The 14,277-nt window shown below is 50.5% G+C and overlaps 1 protein-coding gene across 2 annotated transcripts in view; it reads left to right on the plus strand.

Annotated features, from left to right (window-relative positions):
• CGN (cingulin) overlaps positions 1 to 14,277 on the plus strand; it is a 36,507-nt gene that overhangs the window by 8,480 nt on the left and 13,750 nt on the right. For both annotated transcript variants that reach the window (XM_066206880.1, XM_066206881.1), the window contains exons 2-8: positions 1,655 to 3,334; positions 4,802 to 4,893; positions 5,767 to 5,836; positions 7,248 to 7,339; positions 9,082 to 9,211; positions 12,020 to 12,199; positions 14,033 to 14,181. In XM_066206880.1, coding sequence (XP_066062977.1) covers positions 1,658 to 3,334; positions 4,802 to 4,893; positions 5,767 to 5,836; positions 7,248 to 7,339; positions 9,082 to 9,211; positions 12,020 to 12,199; positions 14,033 to 14,181 — 2,390 coding nt within the window. In that variant the 5' untranslated portion in view covers positions 1,655 to 1,657. The remainder of the gene's footprint in view (positions 1 to 1,654; positions 3,335 to 4,801; positions 4,894 to 5,766; positions 5,837 to 7,247; positions 7,340 to 9,081; positions 9,212 to 12,019; positions 12,200 to 14,032; positions 14,182 to 14,277) is intronic.

Here is a 14,277-nt window from a genome sequence, read left to right on the forward strand (position 1 = left end):
GGTCCCAAAATCCACAAATCCCCCCCCAAAATCCCCCAAATCCCCACAAACGTCCCAAAATCCACCAAAAATCCCCCAAATCCCCCCAAAGGTCCCAAAATCTCCCCCCTCCCCTCCCCTCCCCTCCCCTCCCCTCCCCTCCCCTCCCCCCCCGGCATTCCGCAGCTCTTTGCCTCATTCCTGATTTTTTTTTTTTTTTTCCGGGAAAAAGAAAACAAAAAAACTTGGAATTTGGGGCGGGATCGCGGCTTTTCCCGACCCGAAATTCCCGATTTTTTTTTTTGATTTTTTTTCCCGGCGTTTCCGGAGGATTTCTGGGATTGGGGGCGGGGGGAGGTTCCGTCCGGGCGCTGCTCCCGAAATGTCACCGCCGGCCGGGAAAAATGGGGAAAAACTGGGGGAAAATGGGAAAAAGAAAAAAACAAACCCTGGGGAAAACCCGGGAAAATTGGGGGGAAAAACTGGGGGAAAATGGGGAAAAAAAACCAAACCCTGGGGAAAACCCGGGAAAAATGGGGAAAAACTGGGGGAAAATGGGAAAAAAAAAAAACCAAACCCTGGGGAAAACCCGGGAAAAATGGGGAAAAACTGGGGGAAAATGGGAAAAAAAAAACCCAAAGCCTGGGGAAAACCCGGGAAAAATGGGGGAAAAACTGGGGGAAAATGGGAAAAAAAAAAACAAACCCTGGGGAAAACCCGGGAAAATTGGGGGAAAAAACTGGGGGAAAATGGGAAAAAGAAAAAAACAAACCCTGGGGAAAACCCGGGAAAAATGGGGGAAAAAACTGGGGGAAAATGGGAAAAAAAAACCCCAAACCCTGGGGAAAACCCGGGAAAAATGGGGGAAAAACTGGGGGAAAATGGGAAAAAGAAAAAAACCAAACCCTGGGGAAAACCCGGGAAAAATGGGGGAAAAAACTGGGGGAAAATGGGAAAAAAAAATCCTGGGGAAAACTCGGGAAAAATGGGGAAAAACTGGGGGAAAATGGGAAAAAGAAAATCCTGGGGAAAACCCGGGAAAAATGGGGAAAAATCTGGGGGGAAAATGGGAAAAAGAAAAATACCAAACCCTGGGGAAAACCCGGGAAAAATGGAGGAAAAAAACTGGGGGAAAAATGGGGAAAAACTGGGGGAAAATGGGAAAAAAACTGGGGGGAAAATGGAAAAAAAAACTGGGGGAAAAATGGGAAAAAACTGGGGGGAAATGGAGAAAAAACTGGGGGAAAAATGGGGAGAAAAACTGGGGGAAAATGGGGGGGGGGAAAAAAAAACTGGGGAAAACCCGGGAAAAATGGGGAAAAAAACTGGGGGAAAAATGGGAAAAAAAACTGGGGGAAAAATGGGAAAAAAAAAACTGGGGGAAAAATGGGAAAAAACTGGGGGGGAAATGGAAAAAAAAAACTGGGGGGAAAATGGAAAAAAAAAACTGGGGGGAAAAATGGGAAAAAAAATCGGGGGAAAAATGGGGATAAAAAACCACTTTAAAAAAAAAGGGGGGGGGGGGGAGAAATGGGGAAAAAGATGCCAAAAATGGGGAAAAAAAACCACTTTAAAAAACCATTCAAAAACGGGGAGAAAAAAGCGAAAAACGCGAAGAAACCCCCCGATTTCTTTCCAAACCCCCCAAATTCCCGATTTTTTTTTTCCCCTCCAGGCCATGGCGGCCAAGCCCGTGGATTACGGGGTCCAGATCCGATTTATCGACGAGCTCCGGGAGCCCCCGAGGCCGCGGCGAGCCCCGCGGGCGCGGGGCGGCTCCTACGGCGTGGCCGTGAGGGTCCGCGGTATCGCCGGGCGGCCCTTCGTGGTGCTCGACAGCGGCGACAGCGGCGACAAAGGCGGCCGGAGCTTCGGCGGCGCGGGGCCGGCGGCCGGGACGGGGCCGAATTCCCCCGCGGAGGAGCTCGGAGGGGCCGAGACGGGGAGGAATCGCGATTTGGAGGAGTTTGGAGGGGTGGAAACGGGGAGGAATCGCGATTTGGAGGAGTTTGGAGGGGTGGAAACGGGGAGGAATCGCGATTTGGAGGAGTTTGGAGGGGTTGAAATGGGGCGAAATTCCCGTTCGGAGGAGTTTGGGGGGGTGGAAATGGGGAGAAATCCACGTTTGGAGCAGTTTGGAGGGGTCGAAACGGGGAGAAATCGCGATTTGGAGAAGTTTGGAGAGGCCAAAATGGGGAGAAATTGTGATTTGGAGCAGTTTGGAGAGGTCGAAACGGGGAGGAATTCCCGTTCGCAGGGGTTTGGAGGGATGGAAATGGGGCGAAATTCCCGTTTGGAGGAGCTCGGAGGGGTGGAAACGGGGAGAAATCGCGATTTGGAGCAGTTTGGAGGGCTTGAAATGGGGCGAAATCGCGATTTGGAGCAGTTTGGAGGGGTCGAAACGGGACAAAATTCCCGTTTGGATCCGTTTGGAGGGGTCGAAACGGGGCGAAATCGCGATTTGGCTCCGTCTGGAGAGGCGGATTCCCATTTCGGCGCGCCCGGGAGTTCCAAACTGCCGAAAACTCGGGATTTGGGGGACTTTGGAGAGGCGAAAACGAGGCCGGGTCGGGCTTTTGGTGGATCTGGAGAGGGGAGGACGAGGCGAAATTCGGGTTTGGCTGCGATTGGAGAGGGGGAAAGGCGGCGGAATCGGGATTTCGGTGAGTTTGGAGACGCGGGAGTGGCCCCAAACCCTTCCGGGAGGAGGGCGGAGGACGGCGGCGCCGGGGCGATCCCGAACTTTTCGGGTCGGGATCAGGAAGAATCCCGAGGGATCCCGAAGTTTTCGGGTGAGGAATTCGGGGGATCCCGGGAGATCCCGAGGTTTTTATCTCCGGTCCCCTCGGAGGAACTTCGCCGCTCCCGATCCCACAACGACCTGTCCGCTCCTTTCGCCAAAAATTTGGGAAAAATCCAGCGGGAAACTCCCCAGATCGCCCAAAACGTGGGAAAAAACCGTCCGGGAATCCCCGAAAACGCGGGAAAAAACGACGGAAAAATCCCCCCAAACCCGGAAAAAACCCGTCCGGAAAACGGAAAAAACCCGGAAAAAACCGAAGGAAAATCCCCAAAAAACCCGGAAAAAAATCCCGGGAAAATCCCCAAAAGCCCCGGGGACGTGGACACGGAACCCCTGAGCTCTGTGAATTCCCTGATCACCAAATTCGACCAGAAAACCGGGAATTCCGGGCCCCGGGGACGAACGGCCCGAAGGATCCGCGGGGCCGAGGCCGGGAAACGTTCCCAGAGTTTGGAATCGCGGAATTCCCGGGAATCCGGCGGGATCCGGCCCAAAATTCCCGAAATTTCCTCTGGACTTGGAGTCAGGGAGGAGCGGAGCGTGGAGATGAAGGTAAGGGGGGGGAGAAATGGGGGGTGGGTGAAAAATTTGGGGGGTTTTGGTTAAAAATTCGGGGGTTTTTCTTTAAAATTTGGGGGTTTTTTCCTTGAAATAAAAAAGGTTTTCCTCGAGAAAATGGAGGGGTTCGAAAAGATTGGGGGGTTTTCCTAAAAAAATGGGGGATTTTGGTTAAAATTTGGGGATTTTGGTTAAAAAAAGGGGATTTTGGTGAAAAAAAATGGGGTTTTCGAATAAATTTGGGGTTTTTTCCTAACGACGAAAAAAGGGATTTTCTTAAAAAAAAAACAACCCGAAGGTTTTGGTGGAAAAATGGGATTTTTTTGGTAAAAAATGGTGGGTTTTTTTTTTTCTAATAAATTTGGGCTTTTTCCTAAAGAAAGGGATTTTCCTAAAACCCCGAAAGTTTTGGTGGAAAAATGGGATTTTTTTGGTAAAAAATGGTGGGTTTTTTTTCTAATATATTTGGGGTTTTTCCTAAGAAAATAAAAGGGATTTTCATTAAAAAAAAACCCCGAAGGTTTTGGTGAAAAAAAGGGGATTTCTTCTTTTTTAAAAATGGGGATTTTTGAAAATAAATCGTGGGGGGTTTTTTCCTATGAAATTGGGAATTTTCCCTATAAAATTGTGGGATTTTTTCTCTATAAAATTATGGATTTTTTTCCCTATAAAATTGTGGATTTTTTCCCATAAAATTATGGATTTTTCCCTATAAAATGATGGAATTTTTTTCTCTATAAAATTGTGGATTTTTTCCCTATAAAATTGTGGAATTTTCTCTAAAAAATTATGGATTTTTTTCCTATAAAATTATGGAATTTTCTCTATAAAATTATGGAATTTTTTCCCATAAAAATCTGGAATTTTCCCTATAAAATTATAGAATTTTTTCCCCATAAAATTGTGGAATTTTTTTCTCTATAAAATTATAGAATTTTTTCCCATAAAATTGTGGAGTTTTTTTCTCTATAAAATTATGGATTTTTTCCCTATAAAATTGTGGATTTTTTCCCTATAAAATTGTGGAATTTTCTCTATGAAATTGTGGAATTTTTTCCCATAAAATTGTGGGATTTTCCCTATAAAATTGAGGAATTTTCTCTATAAAATGGTGGAATTTTTTCCCTATAAAATTATGGAATTTTTTCTTTATAAAATTATGGAATTTTCTCTATAAAACTGTGGATTTTTTCCCTATAAAATTGTGGGATTTTCCCTATAAAATTGAGGATTTTTCTCTATAAAATTGTGGAATTTTTTCCTATAAAATTATGGAATTTTTTTCTCTATAAAATTGTGGATTTTTCCCCTATAAAACTGTGGATTTTTTCCCTATAAAGTGGTGGAATTTTCCCTATAAAATGCTGGAATTTCTCTATAAAATCGGGATTTAAGTTTTTGGGTTTTTTTTGTGGGGTTGGAATTGAGGAATTTTTTTTTTTCCTTGTTCCCTCCCCGGAGCTGAAATCCACCCCGGACCTGCTGCGGGACCAGCGGGAACTGGGGGCAGGAAAAAACCCCACCGAGCTCATCTACGGCATCCTAAAGGAGGGGTGAGCCCCAAAAATGTCCCCAAATGTCCCCAAATGTCCCCAAATGCCCCGAAAAATGCATCAAACCCAAAGAGATCCCTCTGAAAAATAACGAAATCCCCCAAAATCCCTTCCAAACCCCCATAAAATCTCCCCTAAAACCCTCCCCAACCCCCAAAATATCCCAAAATGTCCCAAAATGTCCCAAAATGTCCCAAAATGTCCCAAAATCCCTCGGAAAACACGTAAAATCCCCCTGAGAAAAGTAAAATTTAAAAAATTATTTTAAAAAACCCATAAAATCCCCCTAAATCCCCCTAAAAAACCAAACATTCCCCCTAAAACCCTCCCAAAATATCCCAAAATGTCCCAAAATCCCCAGAAAAACACTTAAAATCCCCCTGAGAAAAGTAAAATTTAAAAATTCTTTAAAAAACCATAAAATCCCCTTAAAAAAAATAAAATCCCCAAAATCTGTCTGAAAACCGTTAAAATCCCCCAAAATCCCCCTGAAAAAATAACATTCCCCCTAAAACCTTCCCAAAATATCCCAAAATATCCCAAAATGTCCCAAAATATCCCAAAATGTCCCAAAATGTCCCAAAATATCCCAAAATAACCCAAAGTTCCCGAATTTTCCCCCAAATCCTGAATTTCGGGGGAATCCGGCCCCAATTCCTCATTCCCTGACCCCAAAATTCCCGAATTTTCCCCCAAATCCTGAATTTCGGGGGAATCCGGCCCCAATTCCTCGTTCCCTGACCCCAAAATTCCCAAATTTTCCTCAAATCCTGAATTTCGGGGGAATCCGGCCCCAGTTCCTCGTTCCCGGACCCCAAAATTCCCATTTTTTTTTCCTGACCCCAAAATTCCGGATTTTTCCCCCAATCCCAGGAGCTCGGAGAGCGAAGTTTCCCTGAAGACGAAAAGCTCGCGGCTGCTCGAGGCCTTCCAGGAGCTGGCGGTGAGAGGGGAACCCCAAAATTCCCCAAAATTCCCCAAAATTCCCCCAAATTCCCCCAAAATTCCCCCAAATTCCCGCAAATTCCCCCAAATTCCCCCAAAATTCCCCCAAAATTCCCCCAAAATTCCCCCAAAATTCCCCAAAATTCCCCCAAAATTCCCCCAAAATTCCCCCAAAATTCCCCAAAATTCCCCAAAATTCCCCCAAAATTCCCCAAAATTCCCCCAAAATTCAGGGTTTGGGAGCCCAAAATTCCCCAAAAATCCCAAAATTCGGGGGTTTGGAATCTCAAAAATCCCAAAATTGGGGGCTTGGGATCACAAAAACCCAAAATTCCCCCAAAAAATCCCAAAATTCGGGGTTTGGGAGCCCAAAATTCCCCAAAAATCCCAAAATTCGGGGGTTTGGGAGCCCAAAATTCCCCAAAAATCCCAAAATTGGGGTTTGGGATCTCAAAAATCCCAAAATTCTGGGTTTGGGATCCCAAAAATCCCGAAGTTTGGGGTTTGAGATCACAAAAACCCAAAATTCCCCCAAAATTTGGGGTTTGGGAACCCAAAATTCCCCCAAAAAATCCCGAAATTGGGTGTTTGGGAGCCCAAAATTCCCCAAAAAATCCCAAAATTGGGGTTTGGGATCTCAAAAATCCCGAAATTCCGGGTCTGGGATCCCAAAAATCCCAAAGTTTGGGGTTTGGGAACCCAAAATTCCCCCAAAAAATCCCAAAATTGGGGTTTGGGATCTGAAAAATCCCAAAATTTGGGGTTTGGGATTTGGGATTAATTTGGGTTTGGGGTTTGGGATGGAACTGGGACTTGAGGTTTGGGATTCGGGGTTTGGGATTTGGGATTTGGGGTTTGAGATTTTGGATTTGAGATTTGGGGTTCAGGACTCGGGATTCGCGATTCAGGGTTTGGGATTTGGGGTTCGGGGTTTGGGATTTGGGATTCAGGATTTGGGATTCAGGATTCGGGATTTGGGATTTGGGGTTTGGGATTCGAGATTTGGGATACAGGATTCGGGATTCAGGATTCGGGATTCAGGATTTGGGATTCAGGATTCGGGATTCGGGATTTGGGATTCGAGATTTAGGATGCGGGGTTCGGGATTTGGGATTCAGGATTTGGGATTCGGGATTCAGGATTCGGGGTTCGGGATTTAGGATTCGGGATTTGGGATTCAGGATTCAGGATTCGGGATTCGAGATTTAGGATTCAGGGTTCGGGATTCGGGATTCGGGATTTAGGATTTGGGATTCGGGGTTTGGGGTTCGGGATTCGGGATTTGGGGTTTGGGATTTAAGATTCAGGATTCAGGATTCAGGATTTGGGATTCGGGATTCGGGGTTCGGGATTTCGGGATTTCGGGGTTCGGGGTTCGGGGTCTCAGCCTGCCGTCCCCGCTCCCGCAGGGCTCCTGGGCCGCTCCGGAGTCGCCCCAATCCCAAACCCTGCGCGGGGCCCTGGACAGGAAATCCCAGGAGCTGCAGCGGAGCCGGGCCCAGTAATGGGGTCACCGGGGGGGGCGGGGTTGGGGTCACCGGGAGGGTTTGGGGTCACCCGGGGGGGTTTGGGGTCACCCGGGGGGGTTTGGGGTCACCCTGTGGGGTTTGGGGTCACCCGGGGGGGTTTGGGGTCACCCTGTGGGGTTTGGGGTCACCCGGGGGGTTTGGGGTCACCCCGGGGGGTTTGGGGTCACCCGGGGGGGTTTGGGGTCACCCGGGGGGGTTTGGGGTCACCCTGTGGGGTTTGGGGTCACCCGGGGGGTTTGGGGTCACCCGGGGGGGTTTGGGGTCACCCCGGGGGGTTTGGGGTCACCCTGTGGGGTTTGGGGTCACCCGGGGGGGTTTGGGGTCACCCTGTGGGGTTTGGGGTCACCCGGGGGGGTTTGGGGTCACCCTGTGGGGTTTGGGGTCACCCGGGGGGTTTGGGGTCACCCGGGGGGGTTTGGGGTCACCCCGGGGGGGTTTGGGGTCACCCTGTGGGGTTTGGGGTCACCCCGGGGGGGTTTGGGGTCACCCTGTGGGGTTTGGGGTCACCCGGGGGGGTTTGGGGTCACCCCGGGGGGTTTGGGGTCACCCCGGGGGGTTTGGGGTCACCGGGGGGTTTGGGGTCACCCGGGGGGGTTTGGGGTCACCCCGGGGGGGTTTGGGGTCACCCCGGGGGATTTGGGGTCACCCCGGGGGGTTTGGGGTCACCCCGGGGGGGTTTGGGGTCACCCGGGGGGGGGTTTGGGGTCACCGGGGGGTTTGGGGTCACCCGGGGGGGTTTGGGGTCACCCCGGGGGGGTTTGGGGTCACCCCGGGGGATTTGGGGTCACCCCGGGGGGTTTGGGGTCACCCCGGGGTGGTTTGGGGTCACCCGGGGGGGGTTTGGGGTCACCCCGGGGGGGTTTGGGGTCACCGGGGGGGTTTGGGGTCACCCTGTGGGGTTTGGGGTCACCGGGGGGTTTGGGGTCACCCTGTGGGGTTTGGGGTCACCGGGGGGTTTGGGGTCACCGGGGGGTTTGGGGTCACCCGGGGGGTTTGGGGTCACCCCGGGGGGTTTGGGGTCACCCCGGGGGGTTTGGGGTCACCCCGGGGGGTTTGGGGTCACCCGGGGGGGTTTGGGGTCACCCCGGGGGGGTTTGGGGTCCCGTAAAGAGTCAGGGGCAGCAAATTCCCCCAATTAACCCTTTAAATTCCCGCAATTAACCCTATAATTTCCCAATTAACCCTTTAAATTCCCCAATTAACCCTATAATTCCCCAATTAACCCTATAATTACCCAATTAACCCTTTAAATTCCCCCAATTAACCCTATAATTACCCAATTAACCCTATAATTACCCAATTAACCCTTTAAATTCCCCCAATTAACCCTTTAAATTCCCCAATTAACCCTATAATCACCCAATTAACCCTTTAAATTCCCCAATTAACCCTATAATCACCCAATTAACCCTTCCATTCCCCAATTAACCCTTCCATTCCCCCAATTAACCCTATAATCACCCAATTAACCCTTTAAATTCCCCCCAATTAACCCTATAATTATCCAATTAACCCTACAATCACCCAATTAACCCCTTCCTTTCCCTCATTAACCCTCGACTTTCCCCCATTAACCCTTTAATGCCCCCATTAACCCTTTCCTTTCCCCAAGTAACCCTTTAAATTTGCCCTCAAAACACCCCCCATTAACCCTTTAATCCCCGCCCCGCCCCATTAACCCTTTAATCACCCCCGTTAACCCTTCCCTGGCCAGGCTGAGCGAGCTGCAGGCCGCCAAGGAGCGGCTGGAGGAGCGGCTGGGCCACCTGGAGGAGCAGCTGCTGGCCCAGGGGGAGCCCAAAGGTGACCCCAAAAACGACGCCGACGCCCAGGGCCTCTACCAGGTAACGCCAAAAAACCGGGGGGGAGGGGATCCGCCCCCTCCCCCCAAAAAAACCACAAAAAAAGAGTAAAAAACGCAAAGAAATGGGGGAAATTGTGACAAAAAGGACGAAAAATGCCTCAAAAACGGGGGGAAATACCAGTAAAGCCCGGGAAAAGTGCATCAAAAATGCAAAAAGTTGGGGGAAAATCGAGATAAAAAACATTAAAAGGCTCTAAAACCATCAAAGATGGGGGGAAATCCCAATAAAAACACAAAAAAGGCACTAAAACCATCAAAAATTGGGAAAATCCCGATAAAAACACAAAAAAGGCATTAAAACCATCAAAGATTGGGGAAAATCCCGATAAAAACACAAAAAAGGCGCTAAAACCATCAAAAATTGGGGAAAATCCCGATAAAAACACAAGAAAGGCACTAAAACCATCAAAGATTGGGAAAATCCCGATAAAAACACAAAAAAGGCTCTAAAACCATCAAAGATTGGGGAAAATCCCGATAAAAACACAGAAAAGGCGCTAAAACCATCAAAGATTGGGGAAAATCCCGATAAAAACACAAAAAAGGCGCTAAAACCATCAAAGATTGGGAAAATCCCGATAAAAACACAAAAAAGGCGCTAAAACCATCAAAGATTGGGAAAATCCCGATAAAAACACAAAAAAGGCTCTAAAACCATCAAAGATTGGGAAAATCCCGATAAAAACATGAGGAACGTTAAAAATGCCCCAAACGCCGCAAAAATGGGGGAAATCCCTGGGAAAATAAAAATTTAAAAAAAAAAACAAAAACAAAAACAAAAACAAAAAAAACCCAAAAAAAGTGTCGAAAATGGAAAAAAAATCGGGGAAAATTGTGATAAAAAGCACCGAAAATGCCCCAAAAAAGCTCCAAAAACCCTCAAAATATTGGAAAAATCCTCCTAAAAAAACCCCCCAAGGCGTGAAAATCCCCAAAAATTGGGGAAAATCCCAATAAAACCCCCAAAACCTCCAAAATCGGGGAAAAAACCCCGAAAAAAGCTCAACAAACGCCCCAAAAACTTCCTTAAAACCGTGAAAGCCGCTTGGAAACCTCCACAAAACCCCCCAAAATCCCCCAAAATCCCCCAAATCCGCCCCAAATCCACCCCAAATCCCCCAAATCCCCCAAATCCCCCAAATCCGCCCCAAATCCGCCCCAAATCCGCCCCAAATCCCCCAAATCCGCCCCAAATCCCGACTTTCCGGAATCCCAGGAGCGGCTCCAGGAGGTTTTTGGGGGATCCCAAGCTCCCCCCAGATCCCGATTTTCCCTTTTTTTTTTTTCCCACTTTTTCCATTCCCAGCGACTCCGGGAATTTTTTGGGGGATCCCACCCACCTCCCAACCCCCGATTTTTCCCAACTTTTCCCAACTTTTCCCACCTTTTCCCAATTTTTCCCAACTTCTCCCATCCCCAGGATCTCCTGGAACGCCGAGAACGACTCAAGGCTTCTTCGAGTTCACGGCCACCCCCGAATCCCACTTTTCCCACTTTCCCCATTCCCAGCAACTCCGGGATGTTTTGGGGATCCCACCCACCTCCCAAATCCCACCTTTTCCCACCTTTTCCCAACTTTTCCCAACGTTTCCCAACTTTCCCGTATTCCCAGGATCTCCAGGAGCTCCGTGAGGTGATTTTGGTGTCTCAACCCCCAGTTTTCCCACTTTCCCCATTCCCAGCAACTCCAGGATTTTTTTGGGGGGAGATCCCGCCCACACCCCAACCCCGGATTTTTCCCACCTTTTCCCACCTTTTCCCACCTTTTCCCACCTTTTCCCACCTTTTCCCACCTTTTCCCACCTTTTCCCACCTTTCCCCACCTTTTCCCGACTTTTCCCGTATTCCCAGGATCTCCATGATCCCCGCGAGGAGATTTTGGTGTCTCAACCCCCAATTTTCCCACTTTTCCAACTTTCCCCATTCCCAGGAACTCCGGAATTTTTTGGGATCCCACCCACCTCCCAAATCCCACTTTTCCCACCTTTTCCCACCTTTCCCCACCTTTTCCCAACTTTTCCCACCTTTTCCCGACTTTTCCCGTATTCCCAGGATCTCCATGATCCCCGCGAGGAGATTTTGGTGTCTCAACCCCCAATTTTCCCACTTTTCCAACTTTCCCCATTCCCAGAAACTCCGGGATTTTTTGGGGGATCCCACCCACCTCCCAAATCCCAACTTTTCCCACCTTTTCCCAACTTTTCCCACCTTTTCCCACCTTTTCCCACCTTTTCCCACCTTTTCCCAACTTTCCCGTATTCCCAGGATCTCCATGATCCCCGCGAGGAGATTTTGGTGTCTCAAGCCCCAATTTTCCCACTTTTCCCACTTTCCCCATTCCCAGGAACTCCGGGATTTTTTGGGGGATCCCACCCACCTCCCAAATCCCACCTTTTCCCCACCTTTTCCCACCTTTTCCCACCTTTTCCCGACTTTTCCCACCTTTTCCCGACTTTTCCCGTATTCCCAGGACCTCCATGATCCCCGCGAGGAGATTTTGGTGTCTCAAGCCCCAATTTTCCCACTTTTCCCACTTTCCCCATTCCCAGCAACTCCGGAATGTTTTTGGGGATCCCACCCACCTCCCAAATCCCACCTTTTCCCACCTTTTCCCGACTTTTCCCGTATTCCCAGGATCTCCATGATCCCCGCGAGGAGATTTTGGTGTCTCAACCCCCAATTTTCCCACTTTCCCCATTCCCAGCAACTCCGGGATTTTTTTGGGGATCCCACCCACCTCCCAAATCCCACCTTTTCCCGATTTTTCCCAACTTTCCCGTATTCCCAGGACCTCCAGGAGCTCCGCGAGGAGCTGGCGGAGAGCCGCGGCTGCCGGCGGCGCCAGGAGCGGGAGCTGGCGGCGCTCAAGGGCGCCCTGAAGGACGAGGTGGCCGCGCACGACCGCGAGCTGGAGAGGATCCGCGGCGACGTGGAGAGCGCCAGGGCCCGGCTGGAGAGGAGCCGGCAGGTCGGCAACTCCCGGAATTCCGGGGAATTTCGGGAATTCCCTGGGAATTGCCGGGAACGGGGGTCGGCAGTTGGTGGGGAATTCCAAAATGGGGTCGGGAATTCCAACACGGGGGTGAAAATTCCAGGCGTGGAGCGGTTCCGGGGGGAGCTGGAGAGGAGCTCCGAGGTTGGGAATGGGGTCGGGAATAACGGGAATGGGGTCGGGAATAACGGGAATGGGTCGGGAATAATGGGAATGGGGTCGGGAATAACGGGAATGGGGTCGGGAATAACGGGAATGGGTCGGGAATAACGGGAATGGGTCGGGAATAACGGGAATGGGGGCGGGAATTCTGGGAATGGGGGCGGGAATAACGGGAATGGGGTCGGGAATTCTGGGAATGGGGTCGGGAATAACGGGAATGGGGTCGGGGATAACGGGAATGGGGTCGGGAATTCTGGGAATGGGGTCAGGAATAACGGGAATGGGGTCGGGGATAACGGGAATGGGGTCGGGAATTCTGGGAATGGGGTCGGGAATAATGGGAATGGGGTCGGGAATAACGGGAATGGGGTCGGGAATTCTGGGAATGGGGTCGGGAATTCTGGGATTGGGGTCGGGAATTCTGGGAATGGGGTCGGGAATAACGGGAATGGGATCGGGAATTCTGGGAATGGGGTCGGGAATTTTGGGAATGGGGTCGGGAATAACGGGAATGGGATCGGGAATTCTGGGAATGGGGTCGGGAATTTTGGGAATGGGGTCGGGAATAACGGGAATGGGATCAGGAATTCTGGGAATGGGGTCGGGAATAACAGGAATGGGGTCGGGAATTTGGGAATGGGGGCGGGAATTCTGGGAATGGGGTCGGGAATAACGGGAATGGGGTCGGGGATAACGGGAATGGGGTCGGGGATAACGGGAATGGGGTCGGGAATTCTGGGAATGGGGTCGGGAATAACGGGAATGGGTCGGGAATTCTGGGAATGGGGTCGGGAATAACGGGAATGGGGTCAGGAATAACGGGAATGGGGTCGGGAATTCTGGGAATGGGGTCGGGAATAACGGGAATGGGGTCGGGAATTCTGGGAATGGGGTCAGGAATAACGGGAATGGGGTCGGGAATTCTGGGAATGGGGTCGGGAATTCTGGGAATGGGGTCAGGAATAACGGGAATGGGGTCGGGAATTCTGGGAATGGGGTCAGGAATAACGGGAATGGGGTCGGGAATAACGGGAATGGGGTCGGGGATAACGGGAATGGGGTCGGGAATTCTGGGAATGGGGTCGGGAATTCTGGGAGTGGGGTCGGGAATTCTGGGAATGGGGTCGGGAATTCTGGGAATGGGGGCGGGAATAACGGGAATGGGGTCGGGAATTCTGGGAATGGGGTCGGGAATTCTCGGAATGGGGGCGGGAATTCTGGGAATGGGGGCGGGAATAATGGGAATGGGGTCGGGGAATTCCAGGATGGGGTTGGGAATTTGGGGATGGAGTCGGGAATTCTGAGATGGGGGTGGGAATTGGGGAACGGGGTTCAGGAATTCCAGGATGGGGCTGGGAATGCCGGGAATGGGGGGGGGGGGGTGGGAATTTGGGGATGGGGGGAAAAAATGGGGAAAACCCCTCTGGAATGGGGGGGAAAAAAAATCCTCTGGAATGAGGGGGAGGGGAGGGAAAAGAAACTTCCGGAATGGGGACAAACTGGGGAAAATCCCCTCGGAAACGACCCCTCCCCCCCAAAACATCCAAAAAATTTGGGAAAACCATCTGGAATTTCCACATTTGGGGCTCGAATTCCCGGGCAACCTTAATTTGGGGGTTGTTTGTGTTTTTTTGGGAATCTCCTCAGGAGAAGTCGAGGCTGGAGCAGGAGCGGGAGGAGCTGGGGCTGGAGCTGCGGCGGGCGCGGCGGGAGCTGCAGGAGAGCGGCGCCGAGTCGCTGCAGTGGCGGGAGATGTTCCGCGGGGCCAAGGAGGAGCTCCGCGGGGCCAAGGAGGGGTCAGTGCCCGCCGCGGGAAGGGCCCGAGTTTGGGAATTTTCGGGCTGGAATTCCCAAAAAAAAAACCAACAAAAAAAAAACAAAAAAACCCAAAA

The sequence above is a fragment of the Chamaea fasciata genome, unplaced genomic scaffold, assembly GCF_029207755.1.
Source record: "Chamaea fasciata isolate MVZ Bird 193981 ecotype frontalis unplaced genomic scaffold, bChaFas1.0.hap1 SCAF_31, whole genome shotgun sequence".
NCBI lineage: Eukaryota > Metazoa > Chordata > Aves > Passeriformes > Sylviidae > Chamaea > Chamaea fasciata.